Here is a 26,149-nt window from a genome sequence, read left to right on the forward strand (position 1 = left end):
CGGTTCGGCCGTGGAAAAAAATACAAATGCTGTGCCTTTCTCACAGGAAAGCTCCTAGTGCAATCTTGCCGTGTGTCTTGTCCACATTCTTTGCCTTTTGTAAGCAATGCTTTGGACAGGGTTCGTTTTTAATAGCAAAGTTTATATCTATAGTTACCCCATTTTTGCTTCTAGGTAAGCAGGTAATAATTACAGAAATCAGCAAAGTAGAGATCTGATGGTGATACTGATTTGAGATGTTGGTCTAGGGAGAGCCCTTAGTGAACCCTGCAAACTTTTTTTTACTTATATTTATTTATATTTCATATTTCTTAACCACCCCTCTCCCTGGAAGTGCTGTGAGATTTTGGGCCAGTCCGTTCTACCTCAAAGGGTTGTAGGTGAGGCAATGTTGGATGTGCTACTGTCAGCTCCTAAAGCAAAGGCAGAATATAAATTGTAATAACAATAACAATAGGGGGCAGGGAGAATAGGTTCCAGCCCACCCTAAGTAATGGGGTAATCTCTGGGCAAGTTTGATCTGGTCAATGTCTGAATTTGTTCACTATGGTTATCTGCAATTTACACACCAATCTTCTGAGTTTTCACAACACACTGCTAGGGTTATATAAGATTGTAGGCTACAATATGGTTGTACTTAAGTTTGTAGTTCAATGTTTCTTGTGAACACAGCCACCTCTCCCTGTGTCACAGATTTGTTTGGAGGCTAATGAAATAGGGGGAGGAGAACATATGCCCATGTGGGTATGGATGTGGGGACAGAAATCAATCAAATGAGCCAAATGGTAGAGGTTACCTTATTGGGGGGGGGGCAGATCAGGATCCCCCAAAGCAAAGCTACCTAAATTTCATTTTGTATCTCTACCACCCCCACCCCCTCCTGTAAAGCCTTAAGAACAAAGAACAGATGAGGGTACTATAATGAATACAGAATTTGGGCCAATTACCACCCCTGCATGCTTACACAGGAACGAAAGGACGAGGAAGAAAAAAAAAAGACCCGTGAGGAGACATAATTGTTATTTTCAGGAATCTGAAGGTTGTTATTCACAAGACTGAGAAGCATTACCAAATTTTGTTTCAGAAGACAAGACAAGAAACAACAGGTCTAAATTATGAAGAAACTGATTTTGCCTGGACATCAAGAAAAATTTCCTAATAAAGCAGTTCAGCAATGGAATAGATTCCAGAGTTGGAAGCTGGTGAACTTTCTGACACTGGAAGAATAATTAGCAATTTGGCAAGAATGGTGTAATGCAGGATGTTTTGCATTGGACCGGGATCAGACTAGATATCCTCTAAGGTCCCTTCCAACCTATTTATTCAATTCTAAGATTAGGTCCTTCCCAAGGCAGTTTCTTTCTCTAAATCTGGCCTAAACCCCAGTAGGAACAATTCTAAACAATCAGTTTGCCCACTTTTGCTACTAGCTTTATGATTGTACTTTTCAAAAGGACATTCGGAAAAGGTCACTAGACATTTAGGAATTCCATGAAGACCTCTTCTGAAAGCAATCAATAATGCTTTGTTTAGTTTAGTTAGTATAATTTACTTTATTGATTAGCCCTTGGGCCATATCAAAGTGCAGAGTCCCAGACACAAATTATTACTAAAATCTGATAAAAACAATTTAAAATGGAATTGGATAAAATACAATTGAAAATGAAATTGGAATAAAATACAGGTTAAAATGATTTAGCGGAGAATAAATCTTCTTTCAAAGTATTATTTATGGACTGCACTAAGAGGTCCTTTGCTGTTTGAGACAGAACAACAGTGCCATACCCTGCATTCAGCTGAGCTGGCGGATCCTTCAAAACATCAAAAGGCAGCAGAAACGGAGAAAAGGCAGAAGAAACCACAAAGCAGTTTTGTCTTCCTGGCTGCTGTTCTGTCAGGCTACCTCCGATGGTAAATAGGAAAGAAATCACCTTGACTCCATTTGGAATGAAAACAAGTACTTTTACTTTTACAGTCTTGGTGGCAGCCAAGCAAAGCTGGAACTGAGACAAAATATGGCTAACATATCATATCCCCCCAATTGTCCCTCCTCCTCCAGGAGGTCAGGCTGGTCTGGTCCAATGCCAACTCCTTCACGGCCCCTCGTGGTAATCTTCTTCCACAGGTCTCTGGATGTCAGTCAACTTAGGAATGAAGTGTCGGTTAGAAAAGCGCGCGCTGATAACACTCAATAGTTAATCATCCCTCCCCCCTGTTATGTCAGCCGACACACATAATAGGCTCCTTTCCCTCACCCTGGACGGAGGCATGATACATCTCATTTCCTTAACAGTTTATAATACAGAAATAAACATTTTACATTCTATCTACTGATATAATGATTCAAAACTATATGAAGATTGGAGTGGAGGCTGACATGTTCCCTTATTGGTTGCCTGGAGGCCGTTTATGGGTCTGTGGCCTACTCAGGGGAGCAGCTGCCAGTGTGTTGCCCATCTCTGGCTTGGGGGCAGAAAGCAGACACCTTGCTCCATAAGGGAAAGCAGATGTCACATCACCCACTTTGCCAGCTGCTATATTTATTTATTTATTTATTTATTAATCACATTTATATACCGCCCTATCTCCCAAGGGACTCAGGGCGGTTCACAGGCAAGTAAAAAACACATATAAATACAGACTAAAATAACAATTAAAAAACTTATTCTACAAGGCCGAATTATTAAAAAACAATATAAATAATAAAACCCATTTAAAACCAATATAAATTTAAAATCTAATCCAGTCCTGCGCAGATGAATGAATATGTTTTAAGCTCGCGACGGAAGGTTCGGAGGGCCGGAAGTTGACGAAGTCCTGGGGGGAGTTCGTTCCAGAGGGTGGGAGCCCCCACAGAGAAGGCCCTTCCCCTGGGTGTCGCCAGACGACACTGCCTAACTGACGGCACCCTGAGGAGTCCCTCTCTGTGAGAGCGCACGGGTCGGTGAGAGGTATTCGGTAGCAGTAGGCTGTCCCGTAAGTAGCCCGGCCCTATGCCATGGAGCGCTTTAAAGATGGTTACCAAAACCTTGAAGCGCACCCGGAAGGCCACAGGTAGCCAGTGCAGTCTGCGCAGGATAGGTGTCACACGGGAGCCACGAGGGGCTCCCTCTATCACCCGCGCAGCCGCATTCTGAACTAACTGAAGCCTCCGGATGCCCTTCAAGGGGAGCCCCATGTAGAAAGCATTGCAGTAATCCAGACGAGACGTCACGAGGGCGTGAGTGACCGTGCATAGGGCATCCCGGTCTAGAAAGGGGCGCAACTGGCGCACCAGGCGAACCTGGTAGAAAGCTCTCCTGGAGACGGCCATCAAATGATCTTCAAAAGACAGCCGTTCATCCAGGAGGACGCCCAAGTTGCGCACCCTCTCCATCGGGGCCAATGACTCGCCCCCAACAGTCAGCCGTGGACTCAGCTGACTGTACCGGGATGCCGGCACCACAGCCACTCTGTCTTGGAGGGATTGAGCTTGAGCCTGTTTCTCCCCATCCAGACCCGTACGGCTTCCAAACACTGGGACAGCACTTCGATAGCTTCATTGGGGTGGCCCAGTGTGGAAAAGTACAGCTGGGTGTCATCCGCGTACAGCTGGTACCTCACACCGAAGCCACTGATGATCTCACCCAGCGGCTTCATATAGATGTTGAACAGAAGGGGCGAGAGAATCGACCCCTGCGGTACCCCACAAGTGAGGCGCCTATACACAAACATCACCACTGCTGAGGAAATGGGTGGATAATGACCTTGGTGAAGTCATGGCTGTGTCTTTTACTGCCTGATCATGGATAGACCTTCCTTTCCCCCCCCCCCTCCAATAAAACCATGTAATTAACCTCAACAAGGTGAATTCAGTATATTGTACTCTGCAAAGCTTGAGATGGAAAAGCGATTCTCATTCCATTATGGCTGTGTAGGGGCAATCTTTTCCTATAGTTACAACTAACTGTATATTCGAGTGGTTGCCACATAATTAAAAGTTATGAAATAGCCACCAACATATTACACAGATTGTGAAAACAGATTTCTGAATTGTAACGAGGCAACCAGCTTCACTCAAAACTCCTACCTGTAACAGAGCACAGGGTTTTAGCCTCCCACCATTTGCTGTTTTTGTGCACCAGAAGTGGGGAAGAGATCGCATAGGTACAGGGAAGTATTCAGAAACAGGGTCTTCTGTCTTCTACTAAATGTCTTCTGTGTCTTCAGAAGCTCCTTTTCTCTGGTGAGGCTCTTGCTTTCCCTACCCTTTTGGGAAGTGGGGAGGGGGGTTGTTTAACATAAAGTTTCTCAACCTCCACAGTTTTAAGATGTGTGGATGCAGGGGAATTCTGAGAGCTGAACATCTTAGTTGCTGAGGTCAAGAACCCCTGGTTTAACAGCAGAATTTAGCCTGTCTTTATCATCACTAATGCTTTGCCTTTCTTAACATCAAATTGGCCACTGCAGGATAGGCATTTCAGACAGCAAAGGCAAAGCCACTCTGGAGGGCCTGGATGGCTAACAGTTGTCATTATAAATTTCAGTATTGTATCCGAAGTAATTTATGTATGGTTAGGGCCAGTGGTGGGATTCTGCCAGTTCGCACCACTTCAGGAGAACCGGTTGTTAACTTTCTGAGCAGTTTGTGAACTGGCTGTTGGAAGAAATCATTAGAGCAGAGAACTGGTTGTTAAATGACTTGAACCCCACCACTGGTTAGGGCCAGGTTATGTTTATTATAATGTCACCTTTTGTAGGGGATGTGGTGGCCTAGTGGTTAAGATTCTCGGCTTGTCAACCAAAAGGTTGGCAGTTCAGCATCCAATCACCATGTGAAAGGATGAATGCCTGTTACTTGCCCCAGCTCCTGCCAACCTAGCAATTCAAAAGCATGTGAATGCAAGTAGATAAATAGGTACCACTTTGGTGAGATGGTAAGTATGTTCTATGTACCTCTTGCTTCCATATGACCATGAAAAATATCTTTCAGCAATATCTTTCCCTTGGTTAAGTAACGGAGACTGGAAACCTATATCTTTTGCGGGGAGGGGGACAGGACATTTACCATGGGCTCCAGCATGAGTTTGAAAACTTGGAAGACAAAACCTCTGGTCCCGGTGACCGACCCAGATCGGTTTATTATTTTCTGTTCTTTATTTTATATAATGTTCAGATCACACATCAAGTATTCTGTCCAATTCTGGGTGTTACATTTTAAGAAGGATTCAGCTGAACTACAAAAGATGCAGTGAGGATGATCAGGCAGCTAGAAACTAAGTCCTATGAAGACAAATGGGAGGATTTAGGAAGAGAGGATATGATAGCTCCCTTGAAATATCTGAAAAAGGATATGATACAAGGTCCTGCTGTCTGTTCTTAGAGAACACAGAAATGTAATGAAGGATTTTAATTACAGGAAGATAGATTAAGTCCCCCACTGCTCTTCCTAAACCTGAATCAGGAAAGAGGAAGGCTGGGTGTAAAGCTAGCAATCCAATCCTGTAAACATTTTTCTCTGCTTCTGAAACAAAAGACACAGTTCAATGAGTCCTACCAAAATCACTGGAAAACTAATTGTTGCAGACCTATGTGTATATACGATTCCTATTGTTTTTATTACTTTTTAAGTTTTCTTAATGGCAAGACTGGTTTGACAATGAAATAATATCTCTAGACTAGAGGCTAGGTAGGCTCCCCTCAGCCAGATGTCTTCTAGCAGAGAATGACATCTGTTGGGGATGGTTTAGCCTAGGAGACGGGCTTATCAGATCACTCCTGTAAGTATGAAAAAACTCAATCCAGCCTTGGTTGTCCTTATGGATTATTTTGGCAGTTTTTATTTCAGTTAAATTTAATTCAAGCATCTAACAATAATATAAACAATCACTCCTTTCAACATGCAAAATGTATTGTCTCATTTTCTGTATTTTCCGTCTTCCTTCTGCTGTTGCAGGCACTGTACAGAGCTGATACAATGAAAACATGACTGCTTATCTTCCCTCGCTGCATCAACTTGGAGTTGATTTTCTAGTAGTGATTATACATATTATGATATTTTCTCTCTGAAAAAAAAAGAAAAGTTAAAAAATTAAAACAAACCAAGCCATACAAACAATCAGCACATTTGTTTTTAAAAAATTACTCCTCCATATCTCAAAGGTGCTTTTTCAAATGGCAACTGGACTATGTTTTTTCTTTGAGGAAGATGTTTCACTTCTCATCCAGGAAGCTTCATCAGTTCTGACTCAAAACCTTTGAGACAATCACGATTACCCCTATATATCTTTACCTATATACATACTTATTCAGGTAGTCTTGACTTATAACCACAATTAAGCTCAAAATTTTCATTGCTAAGCAAGACAGTTAAGTGAATTTGGCCCCATTTTACAACCACTCTTCATAACAGTTGTAAAGTAATTTACTTGCACTGTTATAAAATACATGCTAGTGGCCAAGCATCCGAATTTTGATCACATGACCTTGGGGATGCTGAAATGGTCGTGTGAAAAACAGTCATAAGTAATTTTTTCAGTGCCATTGTAAATTCAAACGGTCAGTAAATGAATGGTTGTAAGTTGAGGACTAGCTGTATCTATATCTTCTACTGTATATCTATATCTACAATACACTCTTTGTTGATCCATCGGACCAAATTTGAAAATATTTTCTGTCTGGTTCTGTAGCAACTTCATTACTATTAATAGTCAGATACCAACATTTTGAAATCTCAACTAATGCATCCATTTTACATGAGCTGAGGTGTATTTCATAGTTTCCTACGTAGAATATTTCCCCTGTTTTCTGATGTGCTTCTGCTACTCTTTGTATGGACTGGAAAAAGTTAAATTTCCTGAAAACTTTTCACCTCTATAATAGGAATCTGCTACCTGAAACATCATAATACCTTTGATCTAGTTTCATGCAGCCACTCACCCTAATTTCAAAGGCTCTTTTACCAGCTATCATTTCAGATCATTGACAAGAACAACTTGCCCATCAGATTCCGGGTTCTTCCTCATGGTCCACTAATCACAGTATGAAACTGCCTCCCTAATCAGTGTTAAAGGGCACATCCTTATGAGGTTGCCACAGTGGCGCAGTGGTTAGAGTGCAGTACTGCAGGCTACTTCTGCTGATTACCGGCTGCCAGCAGTTTGGCAGATCAATTCTCATCAGACTCAAGGCTGACTCAGCCTTCCATCCTTCCCAGCAGTGGTGAAATCCCAATTTTTTTTTTACTACAGGTTCTGTGGGCGTGGCTTGGTGCACGTGGTGTGGCGTGGTGGGTATGGCAGGGGAAGGATACTGAAAATCTCCATTCTCACCCCACTCCAGGGGAAGGATACTGCAAAATCCCCATTCCCTCCCCACTCTTGGGGGAAGGATATTGCAGAATCTCCATTCCTTCCCCATTCTGGGGTCAGCCAGAGGTGGTATTTGCCAGTTCGCCAAACTGCTCAAAATTTCCACGACCGGTTCTCCAGAACCTGTCGAATCCTGCTGGATTTTACCCCTGCTTCCGAGGTCAGTAAAATGAGGACCCAGATTGTTAGGGGCAATATGCTGACTCTGTAATCTGCTTAGAGAGGGCTATAAAGCACTATGAAGTGTATATAAGTCTAAGTGCTATTGCTATTGTCTTGGGAACTCTAGCCCAGGGGTCTCCAACCTTGGCAACTTTAAGACTTGTTGTTCTGTCCCCCCTTTGCCTCCGTCCGAGTGATGGCTTAATTAGCCGACACTATCAGCTCTGGCAGCAGAATAGTGAGCGTCTGCCAAGTGTCTCTGTTATCTCCCTCGACACTGATGAGTCACCCGGGAACAAACTTCAGCTCTTAGTTAATCAGTTGATTTGCCTGCTACGACGAGGCACAGCAGTTCTTGCTGCCTTTATATCCTGTGGGGTGTGGCTCCATGACTCAGCACTTCCTAGGCCTGCCCCACCCCTGCTTCTGTTGTTCCCTCCTCTCCTGACTACGAAACCTAGGGTCCAACCAAGCCTGATTGCCATCAGCTGGGTCTGAAGGCGTGGCCTGGGAGGGGAAAGAGTCGGGGATGGAGGCCTCGTTATCTCTTCCACCTGGCCTGCCTCTGGCTCCTGGAGCTGAGCCAGGGAAGCCGGTGCTCCTGAGGTAAGTCCTGACGGCCCTTCCCCCTCACTTTCCAAGTCAGTTTCTGGCAGGAGGCCCGCTCCAAGTCACTTTCTGGCAGGAGGCCTGGCTCGGGGGGCACAGACACAACACTTGTGGACTTCAACTCCCAGAATACCTCAGCCAGCAAAGCTGGCTGAGGAATTCTGGGAGTTGAAGTCCACAAGTCTTAAAGTTGTCAAGGTTGGCGACCCCTGCTCTAGCCCACTCCAGTAGCAGCCTGAAGACATATTTAGAGGTCCTCATGCTAAAGTTGTGCTTTTAGTTTTCTCCTGGAACAAGCGTTCCTGTTTTAACAACTTCAACATCTCCTCAAGGATGCCTAGGGAGGGCATGGCTAGTGATTGCAACCTGCCCAGCACCTGAGGCTATTGCACGCACAGCTTTCCAGGACCTTTTGGGCTTGAATGACAGGAGAAACCAAGAGTGTGTCACCCATATTTTAGGAAGGTGATTGACACTTTTCTCCTCTGCTTGCTACATTTCTTTTTCAAGCTGGCAAAAGTAAGAAAAGCTGTTTTGAAACATAGATCTTGCTCTAATCTGCTGTCCCTGGTGATTTAATCCCCTTCATTCATGAGGCGGGGGGAGCAAAAGTGGGAAATGCTATTTTAAAACATGGACTTCTTTGTCCCCATCTTTCCTGCTAGTTCAAAGAGAGGGAGAAAGAAACAGGAGAGAGGAAAAGGCAGAGGGGATAAATTGTTTCCCCCCCCTTTTTTTGGGGGGGGAAAACCCCAATCAGTGTAGGACTGCCTGATGCGCCAGGGCTGGATGGACACCTTTACTGCAGGGGATGATACGTTTTGCCTGATAAAGCCAACAGTTTCCTGCTTACTTGGGTAGAATGAATACTCCCATGCAGAGCATCCATTCCTGAAGATGAGTTAGTTGGGTCCACCCAATAAATCAGGAGAGCATTAGTTGCTAGACCAGGCAGAACTACTTCCCAACAAACACTGATCAGCTAACCACATTTTGATGGCTGTTCTGCCATTTGTGAAAACATGTCTTCTCCTCGCATAATATTGTTTGTTTCCTCAGGTAGGTGAAGCCAAGAGAATCCATCAATTACTCTCCTTAGATTGCCCCATTTGAGTCTCTAAGAAGAGCATCATTTGCTTTGCTCACTGTTGAGGCAGAATGAGATTCATCAATGAGGGCAGAATAGAAATATCCCAGCATGGTTTTGTGATGCTGCACGTATTGGAGGAAAGCACAACAATGCAGTCATGAGGAAGACCACCCCCCGCAACATTGCATAGTGTCTTCCTCGCATCATCCAACTCACTGAAATGATTAAAAAAACCTCTCATTCACTGTTTATAGCATTATAGCATTTTCAGTCTTACCTGTTGTCATTGCTGTGGCAACCTATCAATAACGAAGACTATTTGTCCACAGCAATGATTGAACAATGCTGTGAGATGTTACAAATCACTAGTGTGAAACCAAATATTACTGCTATTTTTCTACTGCAGTGGATGCTCTAGAAGACCCTGCAAATCACTAGTGGAGCAATAATCTGTGATGAGAAAGCTAAAGAAAAAGGACAGTGCCAGAAAGATAAATAATAAATAGTGCCATTTACAATTGATATGTTGGCTCACTAGCAAATAAGTCTTCTAAGAATCTGGCCCTGAAGAGAAGAAAGCTTTCCCATTTTGCTTTAGGAACATTCACAGGTTCATATCCAAAATTTCAGGATAAGTATTTACATAATCTTATATCAATACAAATTACAGCAGAAAGTGTCTACCATCCCTGTCCTAATATCCCTTTTTATTCATATCCTTTTCATGTCTTCAAATCATGTTTCTACTTTTATGTAATTTTATATATGCTTGAGAAATAAATAAATAAAAAATAAAGAAAGTAGCCTAATGCTCTCTCACTTTAATAGAATTTACTTCTATTTAACTAACCTGCCAGTTTGCTTTCTCAGAGAGGTCTATGAGACTCAGTTTGGGTAGCTGCATCAGGAGTACTACCACATCTTTGAACTAAGTATAAGTATATTATACTTATTAAGTATAATAAGTGTACTTATTAAGTATACTATCGATTGCAATACCAGAAATTAACTTTTTCTGTTTTTTTGCAAAAGTGAGAGGAGATGGAGATATGCATATAAAAAAATATTGGGCCCCACATTCTCTTTATTGTTTGTGAGAGAGAATAAAACTCTTTTGAGGTTCTAATCACCTGTTCTTTAAAGTTGCCAATTTTACTGATAATTAATTCAGTGGAATGTATTTCTAAATATGTATTTTTAAAACTGAGGTACCAACAAGATTAACTGAAATGAGCAGGCAGTTTTCTAACAAGGAATAAATGCTGAGTGTCAAACCAGAAATGGCTTCTAAAATACCACAACTCTCAATCTGAGCCGTCATGTCCAGGATTCATGAATATTCAGAAGAGTAGTGTGGAAGTTTCTACTCCTTCCTCTTGCCTGGAAAGATGGATAATCAGATGGCAAGAGTTGATCCAGCTGATTGTTTTTGTGTGTGGCCAAACTGCTTTCAAGAAACAGGAGAACCATATTAGGTCTACTAATACTAGCTCATGAAAGAACAATTTACACAAATTGTTGGCTTGGTCCATGGTTCTACATGTATGTACATCTATCCTCCGTTACTCCTGACAGTCATCACATTTTTGTTTGTGTGTGATTCTCTCTCTCACACTACTCTAGAACTGGGGAATCTAATACCATAAACATTCCTGAATATAACTGCCAGAATTCATTAACCAACATCTCAAAGGCTAACACTCATTCTTGCACTTTCATCCTTCTCTTTGTTGAGTTGCCCTCTCCTTCATGCCCCTTGTACTCTTGACCACAGCCAATAGGAAGAAGGAAAAAGCCATATGCTTTCCTCCTAGCTCAATAATTTGTTTAACCATTTGTCACCATTGAAAGACAGCATCCTGAGCAAGGTTGCTGGGAAGAAGAAAACAGATACTCTATCATATTTAATATATTGTTGCTTAACAACAGATTTCTTCTTTCAACACCCAACAGAGACTTTCAACAAGAGATCACTAACTTGGAACTTTGTGGATGGACCTAACAGGTCTGTTGAGCACATCACTCTCTTCAATGTGACATGTGTAGATTTCATGGAGCAACACAGGGTAATGTAATGTAGATACCACTCGGTGGGACCCATCCTGTTTCTCTTCCAGAATCTCTGTTTTGGAATAGCCAGATAGATCTTCTTCCTTGCGGTTACGCCAGGTGACCTTTGGCATATGGTACCAGCCTGCTGAGATGCACTTGGCTACAAGTGTATCATCGATTGTGCTGAACTGCACCTGTGGCTCTTCAGCATCTAATTGTGAGAGGTGGAAAAACAGAACAATTAGTAATAATCTAATTACAGCTTTGTAACAATTGCTCTGAGATTTCTCAAATGTGTTATACAGCAGGATTTCTAGAGCTTGCATTCTTCATTTCCAGACTTTTAGTCATGGGGGACTTTAACTTGCCATCTGCCGGCTCGTCATCGACAGTAGCTCGGGAGTTCATGGCTTCCATGACGGCCCTGGACCTGACTCAAGTAGTGGATGGCCCCACTCACATCGGGGGAGGCACACTGGACCTGATTTTCATCTCTGGTCGGTGGTTGAAGGATCTGGACTTGAGAGATATAGTCACAGAACCTTTGTCATGGTCAGATCACTAGCTCCTTCGCCTAGACTTTCTGACCGCTACCCAACACCGCAGGGAGACGGAACCATTACGTTGGTACCGTCCCAGGCGCCTGATGGACCCGGAGAGGTTCCGGACGGAGCTTGGGCCACTTCCTGAGGGTCTGGCTCACGGCACGGCAGAGGAACTAGCCGCAGCCTGGGAACGGGCTGCAGCTGGGGCTTTAGACCGTGTCGTGCCTCTGCGGCCTCTGACCCGCGCAGATCCCAACCGCCCTTGGTTCTCCGAGGAGCTGAGGGGATGAAACGCCGGAGAAGACGCCTAGAGAGTTCTTGGAGGTCCAGCCGCTCAGAGGTTGATCGGACACTAGTTAGATCCTATACTAGGACCTACCTAGTGGCACTGAGGGAAGCGAGGCGTTGCTACGCCTCCTCATTGCGCCGGCAGATAACCGCCCAGCTGCCCTGTTTGGGTGACCCGCCTCCTTCACCAGGGGAGCGGGATGACCCGCTGCAGGGACGTGCTGAGGAGTTTAACGGTTATCTATACGATAAAATCGCTCAGCTTCGGGACGGTCTGGACCAAAATTGTGGCGATTCGGACGGGCGCCTGAGGGCGGTCTTGGTGATATTGTCTGGGATGAGTTTGACCCTGTGGCTCCCGAGGACATGGACAGGGTGCTGGGTAGACTGAATGCCACCACGTGTTTATTGGACCTGCCCTCCTGGCTGGTGCTGGCCACCAGGAGGTGACACGAGGCTGGCTCCAGGCGATTACGAGCGCTTCCTTGTTGGAGGGAGTCTTTCCGCCGCCTTGAAAGAGGCGGTGGTGAGGCCCTCCTCAAGAAGCCTTCCTGACCCGCTATTTTAGGTAATTATCGTCCAGTCTCCAACCCGCTCATGCGAAGGTTGTAGAGAGTATGGTGGCATATCAGTTTCCTCCACCTGGAGGAAACTGTCTATCTAGACCTTCCAGTCCGGCTTCCGGCCCGGTTACAGCACTGAGACGGCTTTGGTCGCTTGGTGGATGATCTCTGAGGGCCAGGGATAGGGGTTGTTCCTCTGCCCTGGTCCTATTAGACCTCTCAGCGGCTTTTGATACCATCGACCATGGTATCCTGCTGCGCCGGTTGGAGGGACTGGGAGTGAGAGGCACCGCTTATCGGTGGTTCTCCTCCTATCTCTCCGACCGTCGCAGACGGTGTTGACGGGGGCAGAGGTCACCCGCGGCGCCTCACTTGTGGGTGCCGCAGGGCCGATTCTCTCGCCCCTTCTGTTCAACATCTATATGAAGCCGCTGGGTGAGATCATCAGTGGCTTCGTGTGAGGTACCAGCTGTACGCTGATGACACCCAGCTGTACTTTTCCACACCGGCCACCCCAATGAAGCTATCAAGTGCTGTCCCGTGTTTGGAAGCCGACGGGTCTGGATGGGGAGAAACAGGCTCAAGCTCAATCCTCCAAGACGGAGTGGCTGTGGATGCCGGTATCCCGCACAGTCAGCTGAGTCCACGGCTGACTGTTGGGAGCGAGTCATTGGCCCCGATGGAGAGGGTGCGCAACTTGGGCGTTCTCCTGGATGAACGGCTGTCTTTGAAGACCACCTGACGGCCGCCTCCAGGAGAGCTTTCCACCAGGTTCGCTTGGTGCGCCAGCTGCGCCTTTCTAGACCGGGATGCCTTGTGCACAGTCACCACGCCTCGTGACGCCTCGCCTGGATTACTGCAATGCTCTACATGGGGCTCCCTTGAGGGGCATCCGAGGCTTCAGTTAGTCCAGAACGCGGCTGCGCTGGTGATAGAGGGAGCCCTCGTGGCTCCCGTGACACCTATCCTGCGCAGACTGCACTGGCTACCTGTGGCCTTCCGGTGCGCTTCAAGGTTTTGGTGAACGCCTTCAAAGCGCCCATGGCATAGGGCCGGGCTATTTACGGGACCGCCTACTGCTACCGAATACCTCCCACCGACCCGTGCGCTCTCACAGAGAGGGACTCTCAGGGTGCCGCCGGCGCACAGTGTCGCCTGGCGACGCCCAGGAAGGGCCTTCTGTGGGGCTCCCGCCTCTGGAACGAACTCCCCCCGGGACTCCGTCAACTTCCGGACCTCCGAACCTTTCGTCGCGAGCTTAAAACGCATTTATTCATCTGCGCAGGACTGGGTTAGTTTTTTAAATTTATGGGTTTTAATTGGGTTTTTATTATTTATTCTAAATTTTTAATTTCGGCCCAATTGAATAAGTTTTTTAATTGTATTTTAATTGTGTTTATATTGTAACATTATTGTGTATTTTATTTGGCTGTGAACCGCCCTGAGTCCTTCGGGAGAAGGGCGGTATAGAAATTTAAATAATAAATAAATAAATAAATAAATAAATAGTTATCCCATCAGTAGAGGCACTGGATATCCAGGCTGTAGAACTAGAAGAGCTAAAAGCCTAGATATATAGAAAATATGATATGAGAAATGCTGGATTAGAACGTCTGAAAATATGCTGTAGGATATTTTATTCAGTATTAGTAAGATTCATTTTATCCTAGTTATGACTTGCAATTTCTCAATTTCTTCTGAAGAAAAAAAAAGAAAAAATGGTATGGCATAAATTGTGGGTGTGAGAAGGAACACATTCTTTCCAGAAAATTAATCTTCAAAGCTTCTTCTTATATAAATACTTCTGTTCTGCATTGATAGTCATGTCCCTTGTTCTCCGGTTACTTAGTTTCAAGTTCACCCAACTCCCAGAAATATACCAGTTTTATTGCCTTGTTATACTTTTGTGGATTATCATTCTGAGAGCTATTTCCAATTTACTGCTGGTCATTTATTCTTTACTCTTCCTCTTTTACTTGGTGCCCTGCTTTAAGTAATAATGTAAAATATATTCCTCTGTTTATTTTCATAATACGACTTAGCAGAATGTGGGAATAATGCAGCTAGGCTCAGTTTGTGGTGTATGCTTAGAAATAAAATGTTCATTTTTGAAAGGTCAGTTGAAATTGCATTCCTTTATATTTACTGAAAAAACAAGGCACTTGTTGATCAAATAATGTTTCAACTTGGAAACAACTTCACCCTTTTAAAATATCTTTACAGGTCAATCTTTTAGCCAATATTCATGATTAACTATATAAGGATTTGCTAAGATTTGATGTGCTTAGAAATGCAATTTAAGTTCTCCTAATTAAGCAATCTTAATTAAGTTCTCCTAATTAAGTTCTCCTTAATTAAGTTCTCCTAATTAAGCAATCTTAAAAGAGGGACGTGGTGGCTCGGGCTAGGACGTTGAGCTTGTCGATCGAAAGGTCGGCAGCTCAGCGGTTCAAATCCCTAGTGCTGTCGTGTAATGGGGTGAGCTCCTGTTACTTGTCCCAGCTTCTGCCAACCTAGCAGTTTTGAAAGCACGTAAAAATGCAAATAGAAAAAATAGGGACCACCTTTGGTGGGAAAGTAACAGCGTTCTGTGCGCCTTTGGCATTGAGTTATGCCGGCCACATGACCACGGAGACGTCTTCGGACAGCGCTGGCTCTTCAGCTTTGAAACGGAGATGAGCACCGCCCTCTAGAGTCACAATGACTAGCACGTATGTGCGAGGGGAACCTTTACCTTTACCTAATTAAGTAATCTACTTAACCAGTCCAGCTTATTCTTCTGTTGCTATTTCTACTCCTTTTCAGCTGAAGGATAAAATATTTATTCAGAAAAAGACTGCATTTTACTTGACATATTAGTAATTTCTATAGCATTCTGGATCTCTTACAGGTATGTTAGTAAGAATAATCCTCTTGAAATGTTAATGCTTTTAAAGCTCAGGCTCTGTGCATATGTTTTTAAAAAAATCAAGCTATTTTATAGAAACAAAGTTGTAAAAGAAGTCATTTTCAAAAAGTACCAAAGGTCAAGCTAACAGTGGAATCTTGATATTTCTCACCATTTGGAAGTAGGATGCACTTCTGTCAGTGACATTTTAAGAGACCTTAAGATGAAAGGTCTCACTTTATGATAGATCCAGTGTTCTAAAATTGTTCCTGAAAAATCACTTACCCTTTATATTCTGACTCAATTTTGATTGTCTGTCTAAAGATTGAAACCAAGAATTTTGCAGTATATACAAAAATCGTTGGAGTCTTACTTTATTCTAGTCTTTTTAAAAATATGCTGTGATATTTTTAAATTTTAACAATTATCTTTTATTCTCTGCTATTGTTTTGACTGCATATTTTACTATCTACTGCTAAGTCATATATCCCTCAGTCTCTATCTGTGATTTGATTTGTTTTCTAAGCAAGATAAAGTATTTAAAAATCTGGTGAGAGGAAATATATTATTTCTGTACAAATATAATCACAAAATATATGATTTCTGTACATTCTTGTATAGAAATCAGGCTTATTGTAGAATAAACAGATCAAATTCATAACAGAAGGAAAAAAGCCTCAGCAATTTATAAAAGATAATTCACACAGTATGTTACTCTGTATTAGATATTTTCAACTGGTACATTACTGGACAATAGGCAAGCATTCTTACCTTCCACAACAAGCTTCATTTTTCTTGACCCTCTGCCCCGTGAATTAACGGCCTTGCATATATACATAGCCTCATCAGAAAATTGAACCTGGTCCAGCATGAGGGTCAGGCTGCCCTCTGGAATCTCCTCCTCATCCACCCAGATTCTGCCTTCATAGAGGGAATTCCGCTCTTCCACTTGTTCCATGTTGTTGGTGAAGCTATATATCACCTTCGGATAAAACTGATAAAAATCATGAAGTCCGACAAAATATTTGTAAAAATCATCATCTTCTACTTCGTGCTCCTCCTTGATATCTTCCCTCTCCCAGCTGAAGGATAAACCTTCTGTGCTATCCACAAAGGAGAAATGGCAGGGCAGAGAAATATTGTCGAATGGACGTACCCTGAACACATCCATTGCATCTAGATAATGGAATAGCCAGTTTAGATTTAGTCATCAAGGAAAAAAATTCATTCAATCAATCAATCAATTACTGATATGAATCTAATATTTCACATACACTACAAGGATTAGATAAGCTATGCTTTTTCTCAACCATTTGTAACTTAAATAAAATAAAACAGACTATATAATTGCCGGATATTATTTTTTAGATCAATTAGTTGCATTCCGGATATAGATCTCCTATCTATTAGCCATCTTGCTGAGCTTCTTCTTCCTCATATACACAACTTCCTCATATTCCAACCTAACTTGGAAATAGGAGTATTTATGATATTCCTTGGGTATCATTTACATAGCATCTGAGAGCCCAGGGTGTTTCTATCAGTTTGCAATAATTTCTGGCCTTTTCCCACCATAGGCTTTGAAAAGGAGAACTAGGATTGACATGATAGCAGTGTTCCATATTTGAGGGGCTGCCACAAAGAAGAGCGGGGTCGTCAATCTATTCTCCAAAGCACCTGAAGGCAGAACAATAAGCAATGGATGGAAACTAATCAAGGAGAGAAGCAACCTAGAACTAAGGAGAAATTTCCTGACAGTTAGAACAATCAATCAGTGGAACGACTTGTCTCCAGAAATTGTGAATGCTCCAACACTGGAGGTTTTTAAGAAAATATTGGGCAATCATTTGTCTGAAATGGTATAGGGTTTCCTGCCTGAGCAGGGAGCTAGATGAGAAGACCTTCAAGGTCCCTTCCAACTCTGTTTATTCTATTCTATTCTATTCTATTCTATTCTATTCTATTCTATTCTATTCTATTCTATTCTATTCTATTCTATTCTGCTTTTCAAAACTTTTTGAGGTAGTTTATCAAATAAAATATAAATATAATCCATTAAATTTTACCCAGATTACAAACTTGCATTCAGAAACCTACCAGCTCATCATGTTATTTTTTTATTTATTTTATTTTTTATTTTATTAAATTTTTATACCGCCCTTCTCCCGAAGGACTCAGGGCGGTGTACAGCCGGAATAAAATACAAAATATATACAATTAAAAGAAATTAAAATAAACTATTACTAAACGGCCGGTAATTTAAAAGATTTAAAAATTTAAAATATTACTAAAACCCCAATTTAAAATCAACTATTTATGCCAGTCCTGCTTGAATGAATAAATATGTTTTTAGCTCACGACGAAAGGTCCGAAGATCAGGCACTTGACGTAAGCCAGGGGGGAGTTCGTTCCAGAGCGTCGGTGCTCCCACAGAGAAGGCCCTACTCCTGGGGGCCGCCAGCCGACATTGTCTGTAAGAGCGTACAGGTCGATGGGAGGCATAAGGTAACAGCAGGCGGTCTCGTAAGTACCCGGGTCCTAAGCCATGGAGCGCTTTAAAGGTGGTAACCAGGATCTTGAAGCGCACCCGAAAGACTACAGGAAGCCAGTGCAGACTACGGAGCAGTGGTGTTACATGGGAGCCACGAGCGGCTCCCATTACCACTCGCGCAGCTGCATTCTGGACTAACTGCAGCCTCCGGGTGCACCTCAAGGGCAGCCCCATGTAGAGAGCATTGCAATAATCCAGCCGAGACGTAACCAGAGCGTGAGTGACTGTGCATAAGGCATCCCGGTCAAGGAAGGGACGCAACTGGCAAACCAAGCGAACTTGGTAAAAGGCCCTCCTGGTGACGGCCGCCAGATGTTCATCAAAGGACAGCCGACCATCCAGGAGGACGCCCAAGTTGCGAACCACCTCCTTTGGGGCCACTAACTCGCCCCCAACAGTCAGCTGCGGGAGCAGCTGACTGTACCGGGGTGCCGGCATCCACAGCCACTCCGTCTTGGAGGGATTGAGCTTGAGTCTGTTTCTCCCCATCCAGACCCGTACGGCTTCCAGGCACCGGGACAGCACTTCGACCGCTTCGTTGGGGTGGTCCGGGGTGGAAAAGTACAGCTGAGTATCATCAGCGTACAGATGATAACTCACCCCGAAACCACTGATGACCTCACCCAGCGGCTTCATATAGATGTTGAACAGGGTAGGCGAGATAATCGACCCCTGAGGTACCCCACAAGTGAGGCCCCTCGAGGACGACCTCTGCCCCCCTGTCAACACCATCTGCGACCGGTCAGAGAGATAGGAGGCGAACCACTGGTAAACGGTGCCTCCCACTCCCAATCCCCCCAACCGGCGCAGCAGGATACCATGGTCGATGGTATCAAAAGCCGCTGAGAGATCTAATAGGACCAAGGCAGAGGAACAACCCCTGTCCCTGGCCCTCCAGAGGTCATCCACCAACGCGACCAAAGCCGTCTCCGTGCTGTAACCGGGTCGGAAGCCGGACTGGAACGGGTCTAGATAGACAGCTTCCTCCAGGTGCCGGGGAAGCTGCCATGCAACCAACCTCTCTACAACCTTCGCTAAGCGAAGGTTGGAGACTGGACAATAATTTATCTTTTATTCTCTGCTATTGTTTTGACTGCATATTTTACTATCTATTGCTAAGTCATATATCCCTCAGTCTCTATCTGTGATTTGATTTGTTTTCTAAGCAAGATAAAGTATTTAAAAATCTGGTGAGAGGAAATATATTATTTCTGTATAAATATAATCACAAAATATATGATTTCTGTACATTCTTGTACAGAAATCAGGCTTCTTGTAGAATAAACAGATCAAATTCATAACAGAAGGAAAAAAGCCTCAGCAATTTATAAAAGATAATTCACACAGTATGTTACTCTGTATTAGATATTTTCAACTGGTGCATTACTGGACAATAGGCAAGCATTCTTACCTTCCACAACAAGCTTCATTTTTCTTGACCCTCTGCCCCGTGAATTAACGGCCTTGCATATATACATAGCCTCATCAGAAAATTGAACCTGGTCCAGCATGAGGGTCAGGCTGCCCTCTGGAATCTCCTCCTCATCCACCCAGACTCTGCCTTCATAGAGGGAATTCCGCTCTTCCACTTGTTCCATGTTGTTGGTGAAGCTATATATCACCTTCGGATAAAACTGATAAAAATCATGAAGTCCGACAAAATATTTGTAAAAATCATCATCCTCTACTTCGTGCTCCTCCTTGATATCTTCCCTCTCCCAGCTGAAGGATAAACCTTCTGTGCTATCCACAAAGGAGAAATGGCAGGGCAGAGAAATATTGTCGAATGGACGTACCCTGAACACATCCATTGCATCTAGATAATGGAATAGCCAGTTTAGATTTAGTCATCAAGGAAAAAAATTCATTCAATCAATCAATCAATTACTGATATGAATCTAATATTTCACATACACTACAAGGATTAGATAAGCTATGCTTTTTCTCAACCATTTGTAACTTAAATAAAATAAAACAGACTATATAATTGCCAGATATTATTTTTTAGATCAATTAGTTGCATTCCTGATATAGATCTCCTATCTATTAGCCATCTTGCTGAGCTTCTTCTTCCTCATATACACAACTTCCTCATATTCCAACCTAACTTGGAAATAGGAGTATTTATGATATTCCTTGGGTATCATTTACATAGCATCTGAGAGCCCAGGGTGTTTCTATCAGTTTGCAATAATTTCTGGCCTTTTCTCACCATAGGCTTTGAAAAGGAGGACTAGGATTGACATGATAGCAGTGTTCCATATTTGAGGGGCTGCCACAAAGAAGAGCGGGGTCGTCAATCTATTCTCCAAAGCACCTGAAGGCAGAACAATAAGCAATGGATGGAAACTAATCAAGGAGAGAAGCAACCTAGAACTAAGGAGAAATTTCCTGACAGTTAGAACAATCAATCAGTGGAACGACTTGTCTCCAGAAATTGTGAATGCTCCAACACTGGAGGTTTTTAAGAAAATATTGGGCAATCATTTGTCTGAAATGGTATAGGGTTTCCTGCCTGAGCAGGGAGCTAGATGAGAAGACCTTCAAGGTCCCTTCCAACTCTGTTTATTCTATTCTATTCTATTCTATTCTATTCTATTCTATTCTATTCTGTTCTGTTCTGTTCTGTTCTGTTCTGTTCTGTTCTGTTCTGTTCTGTTCTATTCTATTCTATTCTATTCTATTCTATTCTATTCTATTCTATTCTATTCTATTCTGCTTTTCAAAACTTTTTGAGATAGTTTATCAAATAAAATATAAATATAATCCATTATATTTTACCCAGGTTACAAACTTGCATTCAGAAACCTACCAGCTCATCATGTTAAAACTTAATGAACAAAAGGCATTTTCTTAGGTATCTTTCTTTTTAAAATATCTTATTAATCATTTAGGGGATTGAAAACAAGAGTACAAAACTTACTTACTTGCATGATAAATAAGCACTAGAAGGAGTGAAGGGTAGATTAGGATTTCAAGGGATGTCATTTTTCTATTAAGAAACAAAGATGAGACTCTCCTGCTTAAGTACCAGGTTCAACCTCAGTCTTGCTCTCCTTCTGCTACCAGCTGCTGCTCCTTTCCCAGGAACTCCTCCTAACCGTTGCATCACTGAGCTTCCTTCCCCTGAGCTCTAAGGCAACACGTCTAATTCCGGGAAAACAAATCGTGAAATGTACAAAATCTAAAACAGAGCTCAGATACACTTACATACAACGTACACACAGTATATATAAAGTACATATGGTATGCTTTCTTTTGGAGCATGTATATACTCTCTCTAAGGCCTAGTTTGGGCATTCACTTCAACATAAAGGGATCTTGAAACTGTACGAGAATGAGAAATGTTCCTGTTCCAGCTCCTGTTTCTCCCAAGATTTTATAAATTTCATCTAGAATGGGATAGACAACCTGTGATCTGCATATGCTCCCCCAAAACCATTTACACTATCCACCCCACCCAACCACCCTCAAAAATCAGGGACTGATTTTTTAAAAAAACAGTCCCTAAAAAACTGGTCTTTGATATTTGGACGAGATTTTAAGGAGTAAAATGTTACCACTTAAGCAAAAAAAAAAAAAGTTTTTTTTAACCCAGCAAAGTGAGATTTGGATTCTGCTTTATTAGAATTGCTTGCCTATTTTCCTTTTGGTATCAGCACATGTACTCAGTAGCAGCAAAATTCTTGTATACCTTGATGTTTTTCATAAATTACAAATAATCCTATACTTTAATATCCTCTCAGGTTTTTGTATTGATAGAAGAATTTATACAATACCCATTTATATTATGTCCAGAGAAGAGTGTATAGAATGGAGCTCAGTTTGTAGCTGCAGATGTTGGTTCATGTTCTCTGTGGACCACTAATTTAGCAATAGCACTAACAATAGCAATAGCACTTAGACTTATATACCGCTTCACAGTACTTTACAGCCCGCTCTAAGCAGTTTACAGAATCAGCATACTGCCCCCAACAACCTGGGTCCTCATTTTACTGATCTCAGACAGATGGAAGTCAACCTTGAGCCCATCAGGATCAAACTCCAGACTGTGGACAGAGTTTGCCTGCAATACTGCATTCCAGTAGTGGGTTGCTACCGGTTCACCCCGGATCGGGCAAACTAGTAGCAGCGGTAGCGGCGGGAGGCTCTGGCCATCTGCTTCTGTGCGCACGCGCATTGCACACCCATGAGCAAACCAGTAGCTGTGGGTTTTGAAACCCGCCCCTGCTGCATTCTGACCACTGCACCATCAGGGCTCATCTTTAAGAATCTTCTCAGAAACCAATCCCCTCTCTTAGATGTAGTTGATTGATTTGCTTGTCCATCTTTTCTTTTCTTTCTTTTTTTTGCAGATTGAGAAAAATGATTATAAAGAAACAGAATTAAATAGGAAAGCATACAGTGACAAAAACAATCAAAATAAAGAAATAAAAAAATACATATGCAAATATTTTAAAAATCTGTATTCACTCTTTCTATGCTAAAGGAGATTTGTACTGATTAAGAAAATCTATTAGGAAACTTTTATTAATATAACAGTCAAAGGTAAGTGGGTGTGAATTAATATATTCTTTATTGTAAGCTTTTTCCAAAACTTTTTGTTCTATATCAAAGCTCCAGCCAAGGCAATTTCCAATGCTATTAAATATCACTGAGCCAATGATGAATTTTACCTCTCCATTTTTTCTACTATCACATCTGCAGGTAACAAAAAAAAACCTTATTTGTTCAAAGAAACAATCCTGTTCTGAAAAGCAGCACATCTAAATATCAGATCTTTGTTTTATTAGGCCTGAATTATTGTTGGTTCATACTATTCTTTTCTTCTTGGCAGATCACCTCCTTATCACCCTCAATGACGTTATTCCTCCCTAAATGTTTACATAAACCTTAAACCTGTTACATTAGGTGAAAAAGACAAGTCCTGCATCAGGCTTATGCTAAAACTTATTATGGGCAAAAAGAATGGAGGATTAAAAGCATCCTATAACGAAAGATCCTCAGAACACAGGCAGGCTTGCAAGTTGGCTGCTAAAATCGAAAAGAAGATGCATGCAGCACATCCTTGTCCTGTGACATTTTAAACATCTTTGGAAAGACTGATTACAGAAGGCTACAGTGTTGTACCAGCATTACAAAAATAGTTCAGATGTGGGTGAACAAAACCTGCCTTTGATTTAAATGCCCCCATCTTTCATGTCCACATCTCAAAGGCAGATGTTATCAAGACCTGTCAATGTCAGGGATATGCAGAGCAGTATAAATTCCAGATTTGTTTTGATTATTGCAGTACACTTTGGATCCTGCTAATCTCCAATCTTTTTTAATAACTAAAAAAATCCTGACCAGAAATGTAATTACAAAAAAAAAAAAAAGCAATTGCTCAGCCCAGAGAGCAGGGGGAAAAAACTTATACAATATTTACAGCTATTCAAAATAGCCAATTGACTCTTGAAATCTGAAACACATTGAGCAGGACTCATATTTGGACTGCAACCAACCCAGCAACCACTAGAGGGCAATAAACTACGCTACAGTAAGTTTTCACTATTAAGTTGCTAGCATGGAACTCATAAAAAAAGCTTTGTTTTCAGTATCCTGAAACTTATATGTTATTTATTTTAACTCCATATGTTCAGTGGTATATATGATGCACCCACTTCCATATTATTTATGTAATGCTTCCATAAAGTGGGTCAAGTTGAAAGAAAGCAATAGGGCTCACATGTCAGAGCTTTGTGCTATCCAACATTTCTCAGTTATTATATTTCACAAGCCAGATACTGAATTGTTGTCAATTTCATTGCTGAGTTGACCTTTAGAGAGTATTAGCCTTTTAAATATTTCCTAGAATATTTCACTCTTCTAGGAGAGGGGTGGGTGCTAACTTCCTACAGTACAAAAGAAGGACTAGTTGCTCAAAAATCCAATATTCAGCATGTTAATACCATCCTAAATCAATTAAATATTTATATAGTCTCCTTTTCATGCTAGTATAGGTCCTGAAGCACGGCACACTCATTATTGGACATGCATTAACCACTTTGTGATTTTGGGATTACTACTTTTCTATCCTGTCTTTTCTCTTCTCTGGGGAGGGTTCATTTGGTAAGAAATCATTGTGAATCTATATTTAAAAGTTTGCTGCTTGTAAAAGTTCAGACATCCAGGGTAATTGTATATCTAGGTCCCCAAAGCCTCCGGACACTGGAACAGAACCTCTGTGGCAGGGGTCTCCAACCTTGGCAACTTTAAGACTTGTGGACTTCAACTCCCAGAGTCCCTCAGCCAGCAAAGCTAGGAGTTGAAGTCCACAAGTCTTAAAGTTGCCAAGGTTGGAGACCCCTGTTCTATGGCATCACTTAGGTGACCTGGGGTGGAGATATAAATTGAGTATCATTAGCAGGTCTTCCATGGTTTGCTTAATGTGTAACTGTAACCAAAACAGTTACAAAGTTTCAGTAGCACAACTCAAAGCTCAGGAGGGTCTAGAGGTTTCTACAGCATTACAATATTGTCATTGTAATGTTTTTTGTAATGTGTATTGTCATTGTATATGTTATTTATTATTAGATGAACATTATTTTTGAGCATCCATAGTTCAGCAAATATCGTATCTTGGTCATGTAAACATTTGTTGTAATCTGCACTTTTGTCCCTAATATACAAGATAAGTGCAAACCCTCAAAACCAGTGGAAAACCTCTGAGCACTCTTACAGTTAAAGTCGTTCAAAAGCATCTAAGATTAGCTGGAGATAGTTTTTACTCAAAATAAAAATAGCTATTGCTAATACATTTTTTTGGGCTTTCTCACCGGGGATCTGAGGCATCAGTTCATAAGAATCACAAACAGGTAGTCCTCGACTTATGACCATAATTGAGCCCAAAATTTCTGTTATGTGAGAGTTAAATGAGTTTTGCCCCATTTTACCTTTCTTGGCCTAGTTTTTTAAGGGAATCACTGCAGCTGATAAATTAGTAACCTGGTTGTTAAGTGAATCTGGCTTCCCCATTGACCTTGCTTGTAAGAAGGTTGCAAAAGGTGTTCACATGACCTTGGGAGACAGCAGTGGTCATAAATATGAACCAAGCTTATCTGAATTTTGATCACATGATCATGAGGATGCTGCAAAGGTCGTAACTATGAAAAAGAGTCATAAGTCACGTTTTTCAGTGCCATTGTAACTTTGAATGGTCACTAAACGATCTGTTGTCAGTCTTTAAAAACTTAAACATTATTCTAGAAACAAGGAAAACTAATATCATGGAAGGCATGGATTCTCCTATTTCTATGCACCTTGGGCAGTTGAGTGTTGTGTTGTGCTTTGTGGTATATTAGTTGGCAATTTCACAAGGCTCCGTTTATCATTCTTTTGCTTTAATTCATGGAAATGATTCAGGAGGGATCCCTCATAAAACTAAAATGGTTGGTTTGAATCCAAGCACTGGATCCATGCTTTAATGTTAGGCATTGCCAAAAAATACCGGCTAGATGTGATACACAGGATTTGCCGGTGGCCTCTGCGGGATGACTTGTAAAAATAAGGCTCCCTGCTTCCCATGCACATTTTTGGTTTATACTAGAGCAGGGGTCTCCAACCTTGGCAACTTTAAGCCTGGAGGACTTCAACTCCCAGAACTCCCCAGCCAGCAAAGCGTGCCTACTGTTCCTGTCCTATTGTTTCCTTTCATTATATCCAATTAATATAGTTATTACATACTTATGCTTATATATATGCTTATATATTGTATAGTTATTTCATGCTTATGCTTATATATACTGTTGTGACAAAATAAATAAATAAAAATAAATAAATAAAAAGTCCTCCAGGCTTAAAGTTGCCAAGGTTGGAGACCCCTGTACTAGAGCGTTGTATGAAAAGGCTGCCTCCATATTACAGATCGTTTACTCCACCGGACAAGATGATGGGTTGAATTTGCATTCTACCTGCAATCACGCAGCGTTTAAGAACTTAAGCCACTCAGATAAAAATGATTGAGTTAGAAGAAGTGTCTTTTCTTCCTACTCTTTATTTCCACACACTATTA

General features: G+C 42.0%; 1 protein-coding gene across 1 annotated transcript; it reads right to left on the reverse strand.

Annotated features, from left to right (window-relative positions):
- Nucleotides 1-5,837: 5,837 nt before the first annotated feature.
- Nucleotides 5,838-19,694, reverse strand: LOC131190658 (butyrophilin subfamily 2 member A2-like). Its single transcript, XM_058168005.1, has 4 exons — nucleotides 19,508-19,694; nucleotides 16,317-16,721; nucleotides 11,189-11,473; nucleotides 5,838-6,044 (listed from the first exon to the last, which is right to left on the reverse strand). The coding sequence occupies exons 1-4, from the start codon at nucleotides 19,692-19,694 to the stop codon at nucleotides 6,010-6,012; spliced, it is 912 nt and encodes a 303-aa protein (XP_058023988.1). The 3' UTR covers nucleotides 5,838-6,009.
- Nucleotides 19,695-26,149: the final 6,455 nt, after the last annotated feature.

The sequence above is a fragment of the Ahaetulla prasina genome, chromosome 2 (genome assembly GCF_028640845.1).
Source record: "Ahaetulla prasina isolate Xishuangbanna chromosome 2, ASM2864084v1, whole genome shotgun sequence".
In the NCBI taxonomy this organism is placed as follows: Eukaryota; Metazoa; Chordata; class Lepidosauria; order Squamata; family Colubridae; genus Ahaetulla; species Ahaetulla prasina.

What these genes read in the sequence shown, in the direction of transcription:
- LOC131190658 (XM_058168005.1), bottom strand. Translation starts at nt 19,694, where the DNA reads ATGGAACAAGTGGAAGAGCGGAATTCCCTCTATGAAGGCAGAGTCTGG. An exon ending in AATGAAGCTTGTTGTGGAAG is followed by an intron (nt 11,474 to 16,316) that starts GTAAGAATGCTT and finishes TCTCACAATTAG; the next exon opens with ATGCTGAAGAGCCACAGGTG. An exon ending in GTCCATCCACAAAGTTCCAA is followed by an intron (nt 6,045 to 11,188) that starts GTTAGTGATCTC and finishes TTTTTTTTTCAG; the next exon opens with AGAGAAAATATCATAATATG.